Genomic DNA, 16,199 nt, shown 5'->3' with positions numbered 1-16,199 from the left:
AGACTTTTTACTTTGAATGGATTGAGTAACTAATATTTAGATTGTGACTACATGAATTTTAAGTTAGTTCACAAAATGTTATTAAACCGTCGTCATCTATTTAACCTCCCTTTTAAATTAAAATTTATCCAAATCCGTTCAGTATTTCAAGCGACTCTGTTTTTTCATACAGATAGAGTCATTATATGGTATGATACATTCGTTATTTCTAATCCAAGATTAAGAAGTAGTTCGAATCTCATTAAATGCATCTAAAGAACAGAATCAAGAGCATTCACTATATTCTCTTTGCACCTTTCGTGATAAAAAAGATACTTCAAATGAACACAAAAACCGGACCCGTCTTAAATCAAGTACAAAAGAACTTTTTGTGGATTAACAACGCAAAAACTGTTTGACTTTCGTTCTATGATTAATGATAATGTACTGAGTATTTCATGTTATTACAAGTTGTACTTGAAATGTTAAAATAATAAATTACTTATTTTGATAGCGGATAAATCTGTGTTTGGTTGAACGAAGCTTTCTGCAACTGAACTTTTAAGATGAATACAAACTTATTATATAAATCTAGAAGAGGCGGCTTAATACAAAACGAAATATAATAATTATCTTATTTTTCAAAATACTGTTTTTTGTTTTTATTCTGAACAGTATTATAAACAGTCAGCAAGCCCATTCCCAATCTGAAATCGTAATTGTATGTTAAAAATAGAGGACACATAACAATTTTAAATCGCTATAATTCTTACTTTTACATTGTCTTTAATTTAAAAGAAATATTCGTATAAATTCTCTAATTTCACACATTTTAATAAGGCCATATTTTTATTAATATTTATGGCACAAACAGGTTGTTTCCGAAACATGACATTAACAGTAACCGTCTATGACGCATTTAAACGTGTTATATATGTCATAAAAACTCATCAGATAACTATCTGGTTCAAACTAGTTCAATCTGGTTTAACAAGATGATAAACTGTTTTACTTTTTGGATCCAAAAGGGGTTGTAAGATACTCGTAATTATTATACTTATTCTGCCTTTTATAGAACCTTCTATGGCAAGCTTAATATTGTAGAGCATTTCGACTTTTCTGTGAGAGTTGTACTTATACAATAATATGTAATCAACGTATGATTTAGGACAAATCTTGAATGATTCCCTGCAGGCTTTTCTCCGTATTCTCCATATTTATACCTGAGATGATACAGATACAGGAACAGGACATATTATTTTATGCTAATCCCAAACCATTTCCAAAAATACAGTGCTCTTTTGACTCTGTTTCTCAAATTGTTTTGCTATTCAATGAATCTCTTTTATGTTCAATGCTGTTTTAATATAATATGTTCTTATTTTTGTGTTTTTCGAAAAAAAAAAAGAAATTCTATCTATATAATTGACTTTTTCTTCCAGGAGTCTTCACACTCGGCAAGGTGCTAAACTTCTTCCCAGTGGGAGGGGAGCGGGAGTGCGCGAGTACGCACCCAGTAGCACGGTCAGGCATTTGCCTGAACCCGTATGACTGTCGACAGCGAGAGGGAACCGCGGCTGGTGATTGCGCACATGGACTGGGAGTGTGTTGTGTTTGTGAGTATATCTATACTAATATTATAAAGCTGAAGAGTGTGTTTGTTTGAACCCGCTAATCTCAGGAACTACTGGTCCGATTTTAAAAATTCTTTCGGTGTTAGATTTATCGAGGAAGGCTATATGCTATACACACGCTAAGACCAATAGGAGCAGAGCAATGCGGATGAAACTGCAAAGCGCAGCTAGTTATTAATAATATTAATATAACCACAGATAATATAATACTATACTAATAGCATAACTATAACTATACTAACTACTACCACTAGGTGGTCTTAGTCTTCAACAGAAGAACGGGTACCTTCTAGGAAAGCGCGTTCCATTTTAAGTGGTCAAGTACTTACTTCCCTATCGACATTAAAACAACTAGTATTACTACGATTGCTATTGACCCGCGGCTATAGCAGCTTCGTAGATCAGTTTGGATTTTCTAGTTTCATTAAATTTCACAAACATCAATTTTAATTTATTTATACGCAGGAAGAAATAAAGATCGAATTTCCTAATGATGATTGATTAAATCCAATTATTCAAAATAATAACAACAGACAATCAGTCAATAAAATAGGTTAATTTTGTTGCCGCTGCCGGGGTTAGGTCATAATCCATCACGCTGGTCAAGTGGGGGTTAATACATGTCATATTTGTCAAACTTTGGCTTCTTGGTCAAGCGGGTGTTAACATGTTTTCCTTTTCAGATTGAAGATAAATCTGAAAATGTAACTGAGTTCATATTTTTGTATATTAAAACTGTGAGGTTTAGTTTATTCGCTTAGTTGTAAATGCTAAATCCACACTAATAATATAAATCTATTAGGAATTCATGACTGAACTTTTGCCTGGTTTGAAATATTTTAACACGTATAGATGAATAGATAAACCTTAGAAGAGGAAAAACTTAAGAAAACAAAATCAAAAAGGAAGAAAATAGAGATTAAATTAACGGAAAATTAACTGAAAATTCTTTGATATACTTTTGCCTCGCAGTACATAAGGAAATATTATTATAAGGAGTACGCGAGTGAAGTTCCGAGAAATCTAATTGCATTAAAAATTGTACAATGAAAAAATAACCTACTCTTGAAAGAAATACATTCTGAGAATGCGGACCTCAAGTGACTAAGTGAGGTAACATTTCTTATCAGCTTAGAATAAAGATAGTCTAGTTAGTAGTTTTAGGCGACTCACTTCCGTAGACGATCATTGTGGATAAGATACCGCAAAGTTTTCCAATCTATAAACAATTCAAGTCGCGAGCCAGGATGTGGGCTATAAAAATAGCGGGTAAAATAGCGATTTTCAAAGTTTATTTGTATGGATATTGCATTCAATTGAAAAAATATAATATTAAGGTATAAGTAATTGTCTTGTATGTTTCGGACATGATAAAAAAGTAGATAGTATCTATTTATACTCTCTAAGTAACATTTTTACTAAGGGTTGTTTCATATTATTTTCGAACAGTATTAAATACAAATATTTTATTTGATTGATAGAAGTTGTAATTTTACAGTGCCTAAATTGATTTGTGTTTACATTCATCAAATATATGTATATGCGCAGATACACTCGTACGTTACAAAGAAACAAGCGATTGCGATAAAGCGTTATACCGCTCGTTTAGTGGCCCCATTGCAAGAGCTGCTGACACAATGGGCCAGTTAGAATGAATGCGAACAACAAGAATGGATACTGAGCGAGCCGAGCGCTTTCCATCCTTTTGTTTTCGATATCTGAGGTTAATTTACGATTCGCCTGTCTCTGTTTGCCGGTTTGATTATGATTCATTGCCTATTTTGCGACTGTTTTCCAATCGATAATAGTGTTAAGTTTCTAATTTTTGCCGGTTAAGGTCGAGATTCGTTGGAAAGGAGTATTAAAGCTGTAAACTGTGTACAGTTATTGTGTTACGATTAGGATCACAGTCCATGCTAAAATTAAAGTACGAACAGAAAAAAATCAATATATTTCACACTATATAAGTGATTTAAAAGAAACAGGAAGTTTCTATGTTTCTTTTAAATCTACAAAAATGCAATAAGATAACATTTAAAACATTTTTACAGTTATTTGAGGTGATTTCTTATTTATATAAGTAAAATTTTCGGAATTATGTTTTTGTGATGTAAAGCTGAATATGCTATCCACTAGATAAATAAATTAATATGATAAAGATATTACTAGCTTTCCGCCCACGGCTTCGCCCGCGTTTTCAAAGAAAAACCCGCATAGTTCCCGTTCCCGTGGGATTTCCGGTATAAAATGTGTCATGAAATCCTATCCTATGTGTTAATCCAAGTTAGCCTCTATATGTGTGCAAAGTTCAGTAGTATTTGCGTGAAAGAGTAACAAACACACACATACACATCTTCACAAACTTTCGCATTTATAATATTAGTAGGAGGAAAAGTAGGAAGTAGGATAAATTTTTAATTAATTTTATATACATAAACAGCCTGTATATTAGCTGCAGTTTTTGAATAACCGCTATCCGCATTCATTCTAGAGCACGATATACAAAAACATAAAGTACTTTGGAATCGTAATACAAACCGCTTTCAAGTCTCAACTCAAGTTAGCGAGGCAATAAATTAAATGAACTTGGATTTGTTCCAATAACATAACTATTTCTTAACTTAAGGCACTCAAATCAAATAGCAATTTGAAAAGAAAGTATGTTTTTTATTCAAATAATATTTTAAAGAAAATAACTGCTTTGGAAGTATACCTAGCTTCGTTCATGTGGTAAATGTGTTTTGGTATTCCAGACTATCTATCATTATCTAAAAATTCATTAGGAATAGTATTTTCTAGGGTTTGATTTTACGCGAGTATTATACATTTAGAAATTAAAGACTTTTTAACGGATTTTAAACGCGATTTATTCATTATATTATTTTCCCGACGTTTCGAACACTTTACAGCGCACGTGGTCACGGGGAGACTGTCTCCCCGTGACCACCGTATCCTGGACTTTGTTGTCTAAAGGCACAATACTGAACAATTTTATATATTTTTCTTGGTATGTACAATATAGAGTATTCGTTATTTCTTCTTTTATCATAACACAATGTATATAATATATCATTTATATAGCTCCTATTATTATTACCTACATTATATTTCGTACATGATTGAGTAGCTTCAGTACAGGACCAAGAAAGAAGTGTTTTTTTTTTGTTACAGCACTTACCCGTATTATTATGAAGTTTATTATCAATTTAAAAAAAGTGAAATTAATCACCCATCCTCTCTCTGTCCGCACGCACATCAGCTTAACCGCGTCAATCAACATACCGCGATGGCGGAGTGCGTAACGGTTTTCGCCATCAAGATGCGCCTGCGACGCGAAAGCGAAATTCAATTACGCAGACATTCGCGTAATATTATGTTGGTATTGATGGCATTTAACAGTACATTAAGTTTTTGTAATACTGCGAATCGAGGGAGTATGTATGTATATTTCTCAGCGCTTTGTAGAGTAGGTAAATCCCATGGTGTTGTTTAGATTTCTATGGTAAATCCTAAACATTGCTCATTTAACAGGAAACTACACCGCCTTCATATTATGAGAACTAGACCAAAAAATAATTATCAAAGTCGGAAGTTCTGAAGAAATAAAGCCAAAAAAAAAAAGAAATAGAGTCGAATTCAAATCCTGTTGAAGTCTCTTCAAAATGCCGTATAGCATTGTACATTAATTTTTTGTTATTTAACTTGGTAATACTGAAAGTCTTAAATTTTTCAACTAAGGTAGGTACTGATGGTGAAGCTAAAAATTGTTGTTTCTTTGTTGTCATCATATAATGATGAATTACCTTTTGCAATTTTAAATTTAAGCGTGGGTAGTTTTTTGGAAAATAAGTAGAATTTGTAGGAAGTGCAGATATTTTCAGAATTGCGACAGAGCGGTTTTTATGAAATAACTCGTTGAATATTCATATTTTGTTAGACGATTTAGGTTTAAATCTTTCTTTATTTTGTATGCCTGTAAATTTTATTTATAGTTACAGTTAAATCATTTTATAACTTACTAGTTGTGCCGCGCGGTTTCACCCGCGTGGCTCCGCTCCTTTCGGTTTTAGCATGATAATATATAGCCTATATTACTTGTGGATAATGTAGCTTTCGAATGGTGAAAGAATTTTTAGAATCGGTCCAGTAGTTTATTAGCCTATTCATTACAATCAAACAAACAAACAAAGTTTGCCTCTTTATAATACATATTAGTGTAGAAGTGTAGATAAATTCATATCTATTATATAATTGCTATATATAGTGTTTCATTGTTCACCTAAAATGGAGCTTTATAAATAAAGAAATTTAAGGCGCTGCCCTGAGCAAGCATTTCATTCCACTCACACACACACGCCGCGCCACAGCTGCAGCCCGACGCCATACGCGAATCATTACGAACGGGCCTCGGCCGGTAGTGTCGGTACACAGGCGTTCACGCACACATGCGTACGTTTTTGGTTTGGGAATAAGAATTTGCGATTTACACGAAATCTATTGATTGGACTAAAAAATAGCACAGTATTATATTAGTATGTTGCTTGTAGAATTATTTGCCGAAAAAACAGAATGATTGCATGTAGTTTAGTATGGTTTTTAAGCATCAAAAGATTTTTTTAGAGGTACCTTTGAAATTTTTTTATATTGAGTAAAATAAGTTGTATTGTGTTTTCAACACACTATCGAACTAGTTTATCGCCTGAAGAATATCATATAATTATATTTATCTGAGATTTTTTACTGCAGTTAATCATATACTTTAAAGCATTATAATTTAGCAGCAAACTCGTGTTTTGCTCTACTAGTCACCTTAAATTCAAATACTAAAACAAACAATGACAATCAGTTTTCACAAAGATAAACGCAAATGGTTTGTTTCCTGTCGCAAATAATTGCGTACTTACGTTTATTGTTTGTGTTTAGAAAGTTATAATTACCCATAGTAATGGTGAAATGATTTCTTGGCAATAAAGAGCAATATGATTACGCATCTCTTGATAATAAACATTGATAATATTCAAAAACATGAATAGATGATTTCAATTTATTCTCTATGATTATAGAGTGACTAGCTGCGTCCCGCGGTTTCACCCGCGTGGCTCAGCTCCTGTTGGTCTTAGCGTGATGACGTATAGCCTATAGCCTTCCTCGATCAATGGGCTATCTAACACCGAAAATATTTTTCGAATCAGACCAGTAGTTCCCGAGATTAGCACGTTCAAACAAACAAACTCTTCTTCTTTATAATATAAACTAGCTTTCCGCCCGCAGCTTCGCCCGCTTTGTCTAAAACCTAATAAATACTTAAACCTTCCTCTTGAATCACTCTATTAAAAATAACCGCATCAAAATCATTGGGATAGGTAATAGTACTACGTATGGAGGAGACACCACGAACAAAATCTGTGCGCCATTTTTTTACTCTAACTAAGTTTTAAAAATTATTATCTAGTTAGGTACTTACCGATGAAAGTTATTCCTTTGCACTTTTCCGTATTATCGATATGCGTTGCATGATAAGCGTTGGCTGTAATGTATGGGCGTAGATATTAATCGAAAAGTGTGAGCACGTGTTAAAAGTATTGTTCATATAAAATAATAAGTGTATATGCTTTTGCACTCAGGAACAACTATTTATAACAAGTTGAAACAGATGTTGCTGCCTTGCAACTTTCTCAGAGGAAAACCACAATTATAAATGTTTCTCGTTTTACTCAATACACACAATTTATAGAGTGTAGAAATGTTACTTTGAAATTGAATTTTATATAAAAGATACCAATATTTCAGGGCTTTATTTGAATGAATGAATGAATGAATGAATGAATGAATGAAACATTTATTGACAACAAAGTATACAAGCCGCACAGAAACAGAAAAAAAAGTAAGAACAAAAACATGGTGAAAAAAAAAACAAACTTAAAAACTAAAACAATATACCTATTACACAATCAAAAACTTACAACCTAAAAATTAGATAAGTACTGTGCGGCAACGTCTGTTGTCAAAAGGGGCTTCTCAGTATAAAGCTGCAGTGACTTTTGAGTCAACTAGCTACACTGATTTTCAGAAACCCCTATTGACAGTCGGAGTTACAGCCTGTGTGATGTGTGTGCGTGAGTGAGTGAGTGTGTGAGTGTGTATGTGTGTGTGTGTGAGTGTGTGTATGAGTGTGTGTGTGTGTATTTCTATTTACGTATCTTTTATATTAGAAATTTGAAAAAATATCTACTGTTTTGTAGCTTCTTGTAAAACCTTTCAGTTAGGTATTTAATTATTCTACAGTTTATTACTTAAAAAATTAACAGGATGCATGGATAAAGTTATTTTTTTATTTTAAAAACAATCCTTTCTTAAAACCTAAAAGTGTGTATCTACGTAATTATTAAGCTTTATACCAAAACGGCTGAACCCATTTTCATCAATTTTAACACAGACTTAGATTAGACCTTCAAGCCTATATTACCGGCTATTTTTACACGAAATTAAATTTGAATAGGCTTGAAGTATAGGATATAGGGTAAGGAAACTCATGAGATAACAAGAAGGGAAACCATGGGCTTCATGCATAATATAACTGTATAAGAAAAAGGACGTCATTATAAAGAAAAAAAGCGTCTATCATACCGTGGAAGCTAGGAGGAAAGTCCTGAGTAATTTGTTTAGTGCACGAAGGAATTGGACAAAAGATTTTTTATAGTCTTTGCAATTTATTTTCTACTGTCTTCCGAAAAGAAGACAAATTCGATGTGATTCGAACGATTCAGAAAGATACAAACATTTGATATCACAGTTTTTTTAATAAATTTCATTTTAAATTTTATAGCATTAAACTGAATTAATTAATTTTATTGAATTTATAAATGTTTTAATACATTTCTTTTATCCAAAATAAAATTGCATGTTAAATAATATATAGTTAGTTCAACTTAATCTCCACTTACTACGGGTTCTAATAATTTTTCCGTACATTCCAGTTGAGGTGACCTGCGGGGGGACAATCCAGAACAACCTCACGTACTTCATGTCTCCAGGGTTTCCAGACCTCTGGATGGGAGACCAGGACTGCAGCATCCAGATCGAGAAGACACATGCTGGCATCATGCAGCTGAAGATTGATTTCTTTCACTTTTCTATTGTAAGTTTGACAATCTCTAATATAATTGATTTACCTGGGTATTGGCAAAAATTTACGAGTAAATACAAAAATTGTTGGTAGTCCAAAAGACATCACTTTTTCATGAAATAAATTAGAGCACGATTAAATAACGTTGAAAATTAAGAAAATCAAATAGACACAGTCCTTCTGTCTAAATTTCACTTAATCTCGATTGCATGCAGCCAACAGAGCAGAATATATAATGCGTTGTGTGGTATAACTATGCTTTACATTAAGGGCCGATTTTTCAATACTTGGTTATAATTTATCCGTCCAATAAAGTATTACACGAACATTTTAAAATGTCACCTGTAAACTGTCTTAAACGGACAATAATTAAAATACATTTTTGAAATGGTAGTTTAATACGTTATTCGATGAATAAGCTTTAACCAAGGATTGAAAAATCAGCCCTTAAAACTTATAAAACAAATACAATTTTCATCATAAACTTAATTTAAAATCTCAATTTAGCTTTGTCATTTTCTGGATCATTAACCACTGTATCATGTCAAGATTGTATTTACTATTTACAGTATAAGAGGCAGCTTCAAATGTATAAAATTTGTTTCAAGTACCTACTTTTACATTTGAGGACCGACTCCACAAAGTTAGATTATAATTTTTTAACTTTCTAAGTAGGTACTTATATTTTATTCAAAGTTTCTAAAACATTATGAATTGATGATCACTTAGCAACAAGTTTCTTTGATGTTTTGTGACTAATGAAGAATATTCGACTTGTTAATTTTGCCACCAAAACAAACATTCAAATCTTCGCAAACATTGAATTCTAAAACCTTTTAAATTTATTAGGGCAATCCAAGAAAAACAGTTTTATAAAGCGTTAAAAACCGTTTAAAATTAAATTTCCGTTCCTACTATATTAATTACTTCCAGATCTTGGGTTTATCTCTGAAAGAACAAGTTACGAAAAATAATTTGTAAAATACTCCTAATTTATAAAAAGGAATTAAAGAAGATAATTGTATTAAGGAAGCCTGTGTAAGATCGTTGAAAATGTTCTTTATTATCTGTAACTTAAAAGAACCTTAATCTGAATACAGGAGAAATAGCTAAATAGAGTTTTCAGAGATAAGTAAATATGTCTACAATATTTTTGTTCGAAAATATGTTGCCGGAAATTACTGTCATCGTATGGATGCCTGAGACTAGGCCTGAGGTTAGCCTTATTTTAATTAATGGAGGATTCTATAATAAAAGTCTTATTTATACATTTTTGTACAACATGTATCTATAATAATATTATTATAATATATTTATAATATTATAAAGCTGAAGAGTTTGTTTGAACGCCCTAATCTCAGGAACTACTGGTCCGATTTGAAAATTCGGTATTAGATAGCCCATTTATCGAGGAAGGATACCTATAGGCTATATTATATCATCACGCTAAGACCAACAAGAGCAGAGTACTGCGGGTAAAACCGCGGGGTACAGCTAGTCTATTATAATAATGATTCATTATTATTGAATATGTTACCATATTACGAATAAGCTTTTTGTAATAATAATTCTTTCCCTTCAATGAATCGATGTTGTTTTATTTCAGGGTCAGCCAAACAGAAGAACTGGTGCATGTGATGAAGACGCGATGATAGTTGGCGAAGGAGCAAATAACTTCACTGTTTGCGGACAGAATCATAAGCAGCATGGTGAGTTAGTTTCAACTCGGCTAATCTTCTTAGTCTAGATCCAAGATTGGAATCTAGAAAACAATATGTTTGTTGCATGTATTTATGATTAGGTATCTACGTAGGTAATATACTTTACTAGCTTACCGCCCGCGGCTTCGCCCGCTTTGTCTAAAACCTAATAAATTATACATACATACGTCATACATACTAAAACCTTTCTCTTGAATCACTCTATCAATTAAAAAAAACCGCATCAAAATCAGTTGCGTAGTTTTAAAGATTTAAGCATACAAAGGGACATAGGGAAATAGGGACAGAGAAAGCGACTTTGTTTTATACTGTGTAGTGATAACCTATCTTCTTTAATTAAGATATTTTTTTTTAGTTTTAGAACACATACCATTGATCATCTTGTTATGAAATATCGATACGTACTAGGGGTTAGATATATTTTTCCAGAATTTAGGTATGTACAAATGAAATATCAGTTATAATTAATCCTATATTCCACAGTATACTACACATTACCCAGTTCACAAGAAACGAGAGAAGCTGGTGAGCTACCATACTCCAAAACGACTCCGCTAGTGTTCAGGATGCGAGGTAGCGAGGTCCCGCGGCTCTGGCTGATCCGGGTCGCCCAAATGCCGCTAGCGCACTCTGCACCGCACAATTGTTTGCAGTACTTCACTGAGACTAATGGTAATTTATGTTTTAATAGTAGATATTGTAAGCTAAGATAATTATATCAAGCTTTTAGAGGATTGTGTAGACTATAGGGTGTTTTGTTATTGTTGTTAATAAATTGTAGTGTTTAAGTAGTAAAAATGTAAGGAGTGTGTATTATACGTTTTATCAAAATATTGGAATTAGTATCAACGATATTAACGGCTCTATCTTAACTACATAATTTATCTATGATTTAAATTATTTGAAAATCATTAAAAAAAAGAATACAACTAATTCCTATACTATGGTTTATTTTCAGGAACGATAAAGACATTCAACTTTGCATCAAATGGTCGTCACTTAGCCAGTCAGGACTACAGAGCTTGTATCAGGAGGAACATAGGAGCCTGCTCTATTCGCTACTCGCCGTGCGACAGTCGATCCTTTCGGATAGGCCCTGGTGGAGTTGATACTGGACAACCGAGTAAGAATTATGTTTTAAACAATAACAACAACAATTTAATTATAATTAAATTAAAGTTTCATAGAATAAGCTACTTAAAAGGATTGTGACTGCCTTATTATAGAACTGACTCGCGAAGAAGAAGCTATTATCAATACCACCTTTCTTTAAAATATGTGCAAAGTTTATAACGTTTTCTTTTAATCAATTAACGTCTCTGTTATTAATAAGATAACGTTTAAATTAAATGAATAATATAACAGATGATCCTGCAGTGAATGATGAAGTAATGCCAGTTGACGATCTAGTTCAAGAAGAAGAGGGATCGGGAGCAGAGCCTCAGATTATAATGGATTCACCTTCGTCTACGCCCGCACCTAGTCTTATGAACAAGGTAAGAATATTCAATTAATATTAATTGACTGAATTATTTGTTGTTGTTAAATGTTTTGAACTATTAAAATAAAATTAATATTTATGCGTCACTGTAACCTATTCCATATAAATCTAATAGTATTCTTTATTTTATTATTTACTGATATGCGCTTTACCCTATAACTTCGATGATGCGTAATACAATAAATACCCGTCCATTTTTACCCAACTTATAATAATTTATATTATAATAGAATTCCAACAACTATTTATTCACTGCTACCTTTTCTTGACTATCTAATGTAAAAAAATAATTTTTCTATACCCGTATCAAATAAACAAAACTGGTCCCAAAACAGGTCCCTCTATCACCCCTGTAGTTAGACTAACCATTAACCCACTAATTTAGATATGGAGTCTGATCTGGCCATCTTGGATGTGGGGGCAGAGTCGCACGTGGGGCTGGGGCCACTGGTCGCCGTACGCGCAGAACTATGGGGACGATGTGTCACCGTACTACGGGTATGGCGACTATGGTGCACGCCTGCGCGGGTACGGCCGGCTGAAGTGCACGGATAGGGTCACTATATCGTGCGAGAATGAATACTTTGTTGGGGTGAGTTTTTTTTATCTAATTGTTTTTTGTAATTGTTGTAAAGTTAAATATACCTTTATAGCTATGATTTACGAAACAAGGAACTAAAATGTATACTTTACAAAATTTTGTGATGTAGTCTTTCACAACGTATTATTTTAAACAGATACATCTCTGATACAACAGATTCTATCAAGTTACTATATTTATTCAATAAAATATATTTATAAGCCTATCTATACATTTTTATTCATGATATGTATGTGAATACAAATGTCGAACGCATCTTTTCAATCACAATTGCAATATTTCAGAGTTCAATGTTCACTCCTGGAGTGTGTGATCCTCACCATTGTGGCAGTTCCTTCTGCCCCGGAGTTCGTTTTCAGGACTGTCATGTAGACTCCGGCATCACTCCCTTTGCTGTATCAGTACATTTCGGACCACCAACCGTTAAGGAAAACCCTGAAGACAATATTGGGATGTGCCTACGATATTCGCAAGTACCCTGCAATTCATGAATAGGAATTTAATGATGTAAATAAATATAATTCGATCTCGATAAAATTCAAGATTGATTGCCAATTTGTTATATAAAATTTTGTACTAAATTTTATATAAACTTGATATTATGAACACGACAGCTTAGCTGAATGAAATTATAATAAAATGAGTGAGGAAATTGAAAAGAGAAGCTACAACCAAATTTACATAAGGCGTTGAAGATATGAGTTCGTAAATAATCTTCTAATTGTAATGTAGTTTCCTTTTACCAAAGTATGAGAAGGAATCAAATTGTTTGTTATTATAATTTAGTTCTGTAAGTAAAACTAAGAAAACCTGACAGTTAATTTGCTTAGAGAAATATCCTTACGAGCTATAGTCACTTTTAAATAAATAAGAAATATATTGTAGGAATTAGCGATTCTCTTGTATCTGTGTACGTAGAATACAATTTTGTTTCGTAATTTCTCTAAAAATCAAGGCACATTTATGTGTAAATCTGTTTATTTACAAAATATGTGGTCTTAGATATCTGCTTTACATCTACATTAGAAAACACTTGTATATAATAATATTATAAGAAATTATTTATTGAAAATAATTAAGTTATTTATTTGTATATAGTAAATTTTAATTGTTTATAGAATATTGAAAGTGTATCTATTTATTTTGTGTAAAATTACTTATAATATAAAACGCCAAGAAGCTTTTTTATTTTGTTTGTGAGCCCTCTTTAAATTTAGAAACCCTATTATAATAGATATAATATGTTTATAAGGATTACAAGAAAACACAATACAAAAACAATATATGTATATCATTATTATTCAAGTTATATAATTTCGACTGACCGGTTGGCTGGGTAGTGGTCCTGCCTCAATCCAGAGGTCGTGGGTTCGATTCCCACCGGGGCAAATATTTGTGTGACGAACATAGATGTTTGCTCTGTGTCTGGGTGTTAATTTTCTATATAAGTATTTATTTAAAATTATATATGTATGTTTATCAGCTATCTGGTTTCCATAACACAAGCGAAAGCTTAGTATGGGATCAGATCAGATCGTTCCGTGTGTGAAAATTGTCTTGAAATATTTATTTATTTATTTATAATGTATAATGTATATAGTTCTATCTCAAATCTATCACGTTAAACTACTTCTTTCATTGAGTCATATATAACTTTATTTATTATAAAAGCGCCAGAGTAAGTAACCTAGATACCATATAAAATTATTGAACACCTTTAAATGCTAATATAAATTCTGTATATTTGTATAACTATATGCCATTCTCTGAACATTTTGTTCACTCCATTAAGCAGGGGAATATATCAGTCGATTACCAGGTAAAGTATGTCAACGATGTCATGGAAGGGTGCGTGGGGAATATTCAGAATATTTCTTGTTTGACTTTAAGCGAGTATCATATATTTGAAATCAAAGACTTATACATTTCGTGAACGCTGTCTGCCTGTGAACACGCTCGCAAGTTGAAATTTCGGGACAAATGTGTTTAAATTGCGTTTATATTCCGTTACAGATTTTTTAAATTTAATTATTACTTGATTGTATTTATCACTATCTTTTTATTTCGCCGGGCCTTCTCTGTAGACTGCTTTCCGAACCTGCAAACAATTTCTATGTAAGTAACTCATTACCTAAGCTCATTACTTTTTTATTTTGTTGTCTTAGCAACAAAATAAAAACCTGCCTAAAATTATGTATTATTCTTTATAAGAGATAAATATACATCTTAAAACCGAAAAGCGCTTCTAAAAGAAGTCTAGTCGAATAAATAAATGTTTGGAGCATGTAAACGGTGTCACGGAAATGCGTAGGGAAATATGTATTTAGATTGTAAAAGTACGGGATAGGAGGCGGAGTTACATTGCCTTTGGCGTGTGACATCTATGCTAATGTTATGAAGAACTTAACTCATGTTTGAAGATTTATTCTGAGTTTAAATGTAGGGAATAATCTTATGATCTGCTAGCCGCTGTATGTTAATACTTTGTTAGACTGTTCTTTCAGGAATATTGAAGACAAATTATTTTCTCAATATATATTTTGTTGTAGAATCTAAATCTTATCTTTAACTAGCTGTGCCTCGCGGTTTTATCCGCAGTGCTCCGCTCCTGTAGGTCTTAGCGTGATGATATATTATAGACTAGCCTTCCTCAATAAATGGGCTATATTAAACCGAAAGAATTTTTAAAATCGGACCAGTAAGTAGTTCCTGATATTAGCGCGTTCAAACAAACAAACTCTTCAGCTTTATAGTAATAGACCCTACATAAGTGGAACCAAGAAAATATATTATTTCAATTTACCTGCACTAGATAACAAGTAAAATACTACACACAAAAATTCATACGTATGCGAAACACATTTTACCTGAACAAAACATTTTGAGAACTCCAAACAAATAATTGGCAAACATATTGTTAGAAGTTATCGCGAAATTGTTTCCCTAATGACACATAAATGTTATGAGCTTATGAATTAGAAGTGAAAGAGCGTATTGTAAATTCAGTCGAATTCAAGGGAAATAGTCCGAGGTCTGACTTGCAAATTGATTTATAATTATGTTCTGGAAATTCTATATGTATTACCAAAAAATTTAGTCACAGATCTTATTTCACTATGATTACCAAATATGTATTAAAAAAAATAAAGGGATGAAGAGCGATATTCAATATCTTAACGCAAATATCACGGTATATTTAGTAGAAAATGAGTCGATTTTGTACCTCTTATCATGGAATTTGTTATAAAACACTTCAAAAGTTACAGACCTTTAAAAGTGCCTCTTCAATACGAGCGGCAAGATTGAGCGGCTACTTGATACATCGAAAAGTTTCATGGAGATATAATTTAGTATTATTTAGAAAAATTTTTGATATTTTAACAATATTCTACGTTTTAAGTTGTATTGATTGAATACACAAATTAAAATTTACAAGTATATAAAAATAGCATTAAGATAGGATATTTTTTTCTAGTAAGCCAACACAACACAACACATATGACATAACTGTAAATATAACAGATATTTTTTTTATATTGATGGATAAATGTAATTATTATTTTTTCTACAAGTCCCTGTACTATAAAGTGCGAAAATAAATTGTATTTATTCCTTTGGTTTATTCGCTAACATTACG

The 16,199-nt window shown here is 32.3% G+C and overlaps 1 protein-coding gene across 2 annotated transcripts in view; it reads left to right on the top strand.

Moving 5' to 3' along the window:
* LOC123697908 overlaps positions 1-13,647 on the top strand; it is a 28,997-nt gene extending 15,350 nt beyond the window's left edge. The window contains exons 2-9 of one of the 2 annotated variants that reach the window (XM_045644480.1): positions 1,422-1,595; positions 8,591-8,751; positions 10,346-10,448; positions 10,944-11,132; positions 11,419-11,583; positions 11,826-11,956; positions 12,386-12,553; positions 12,847-13,647. In XM_045644480.1, the coding sequence (XP_045500436.1) occupies positions 1,422-1,595; positions 8,591-8,751; positions 10,346-10,448; positions 10,944-11,132; positions 11,419-11,583; positions 11,826-11,956; positions 12,386-12,553; positions 12,847-13,053 (1,298 nt within the window). In that variant the 3' untranslated portion in view covers positions 13,054-13,647. Of the gene's footprint in view, positions 1-1,421; positions 1,596-8,590; positions 8,752-10,345; positions 10,449-10,943; positions 11,133-11,418; positions 11,584-11,825; positions 11,957-12,346; positions 12,554-12,846 lie in introns of both variants that reach the window. The other variant, XM_045644479.1, reaches the window with a different exon arrangement.
* The last annotated feature ends 2,552 nt before the right edge of the window (positions 13,648-16,199 follow it).

This window comes from Colias croceus, chromosome 15 (genome assembly GCF_905220415.1).
Source record: "Colias croceus chromosome 15, ilColCroc2.1".
Taxonomy (NCBI): domain Eukaryota; kingdom Metazoa; phylum Arthropoda; class Insecta; order Lepidoptera; family Pieridae; genus Colias; species Colias croceus.
This window is presented reverse-complemented; position numbering and strand designations above follow the sequence as displayed.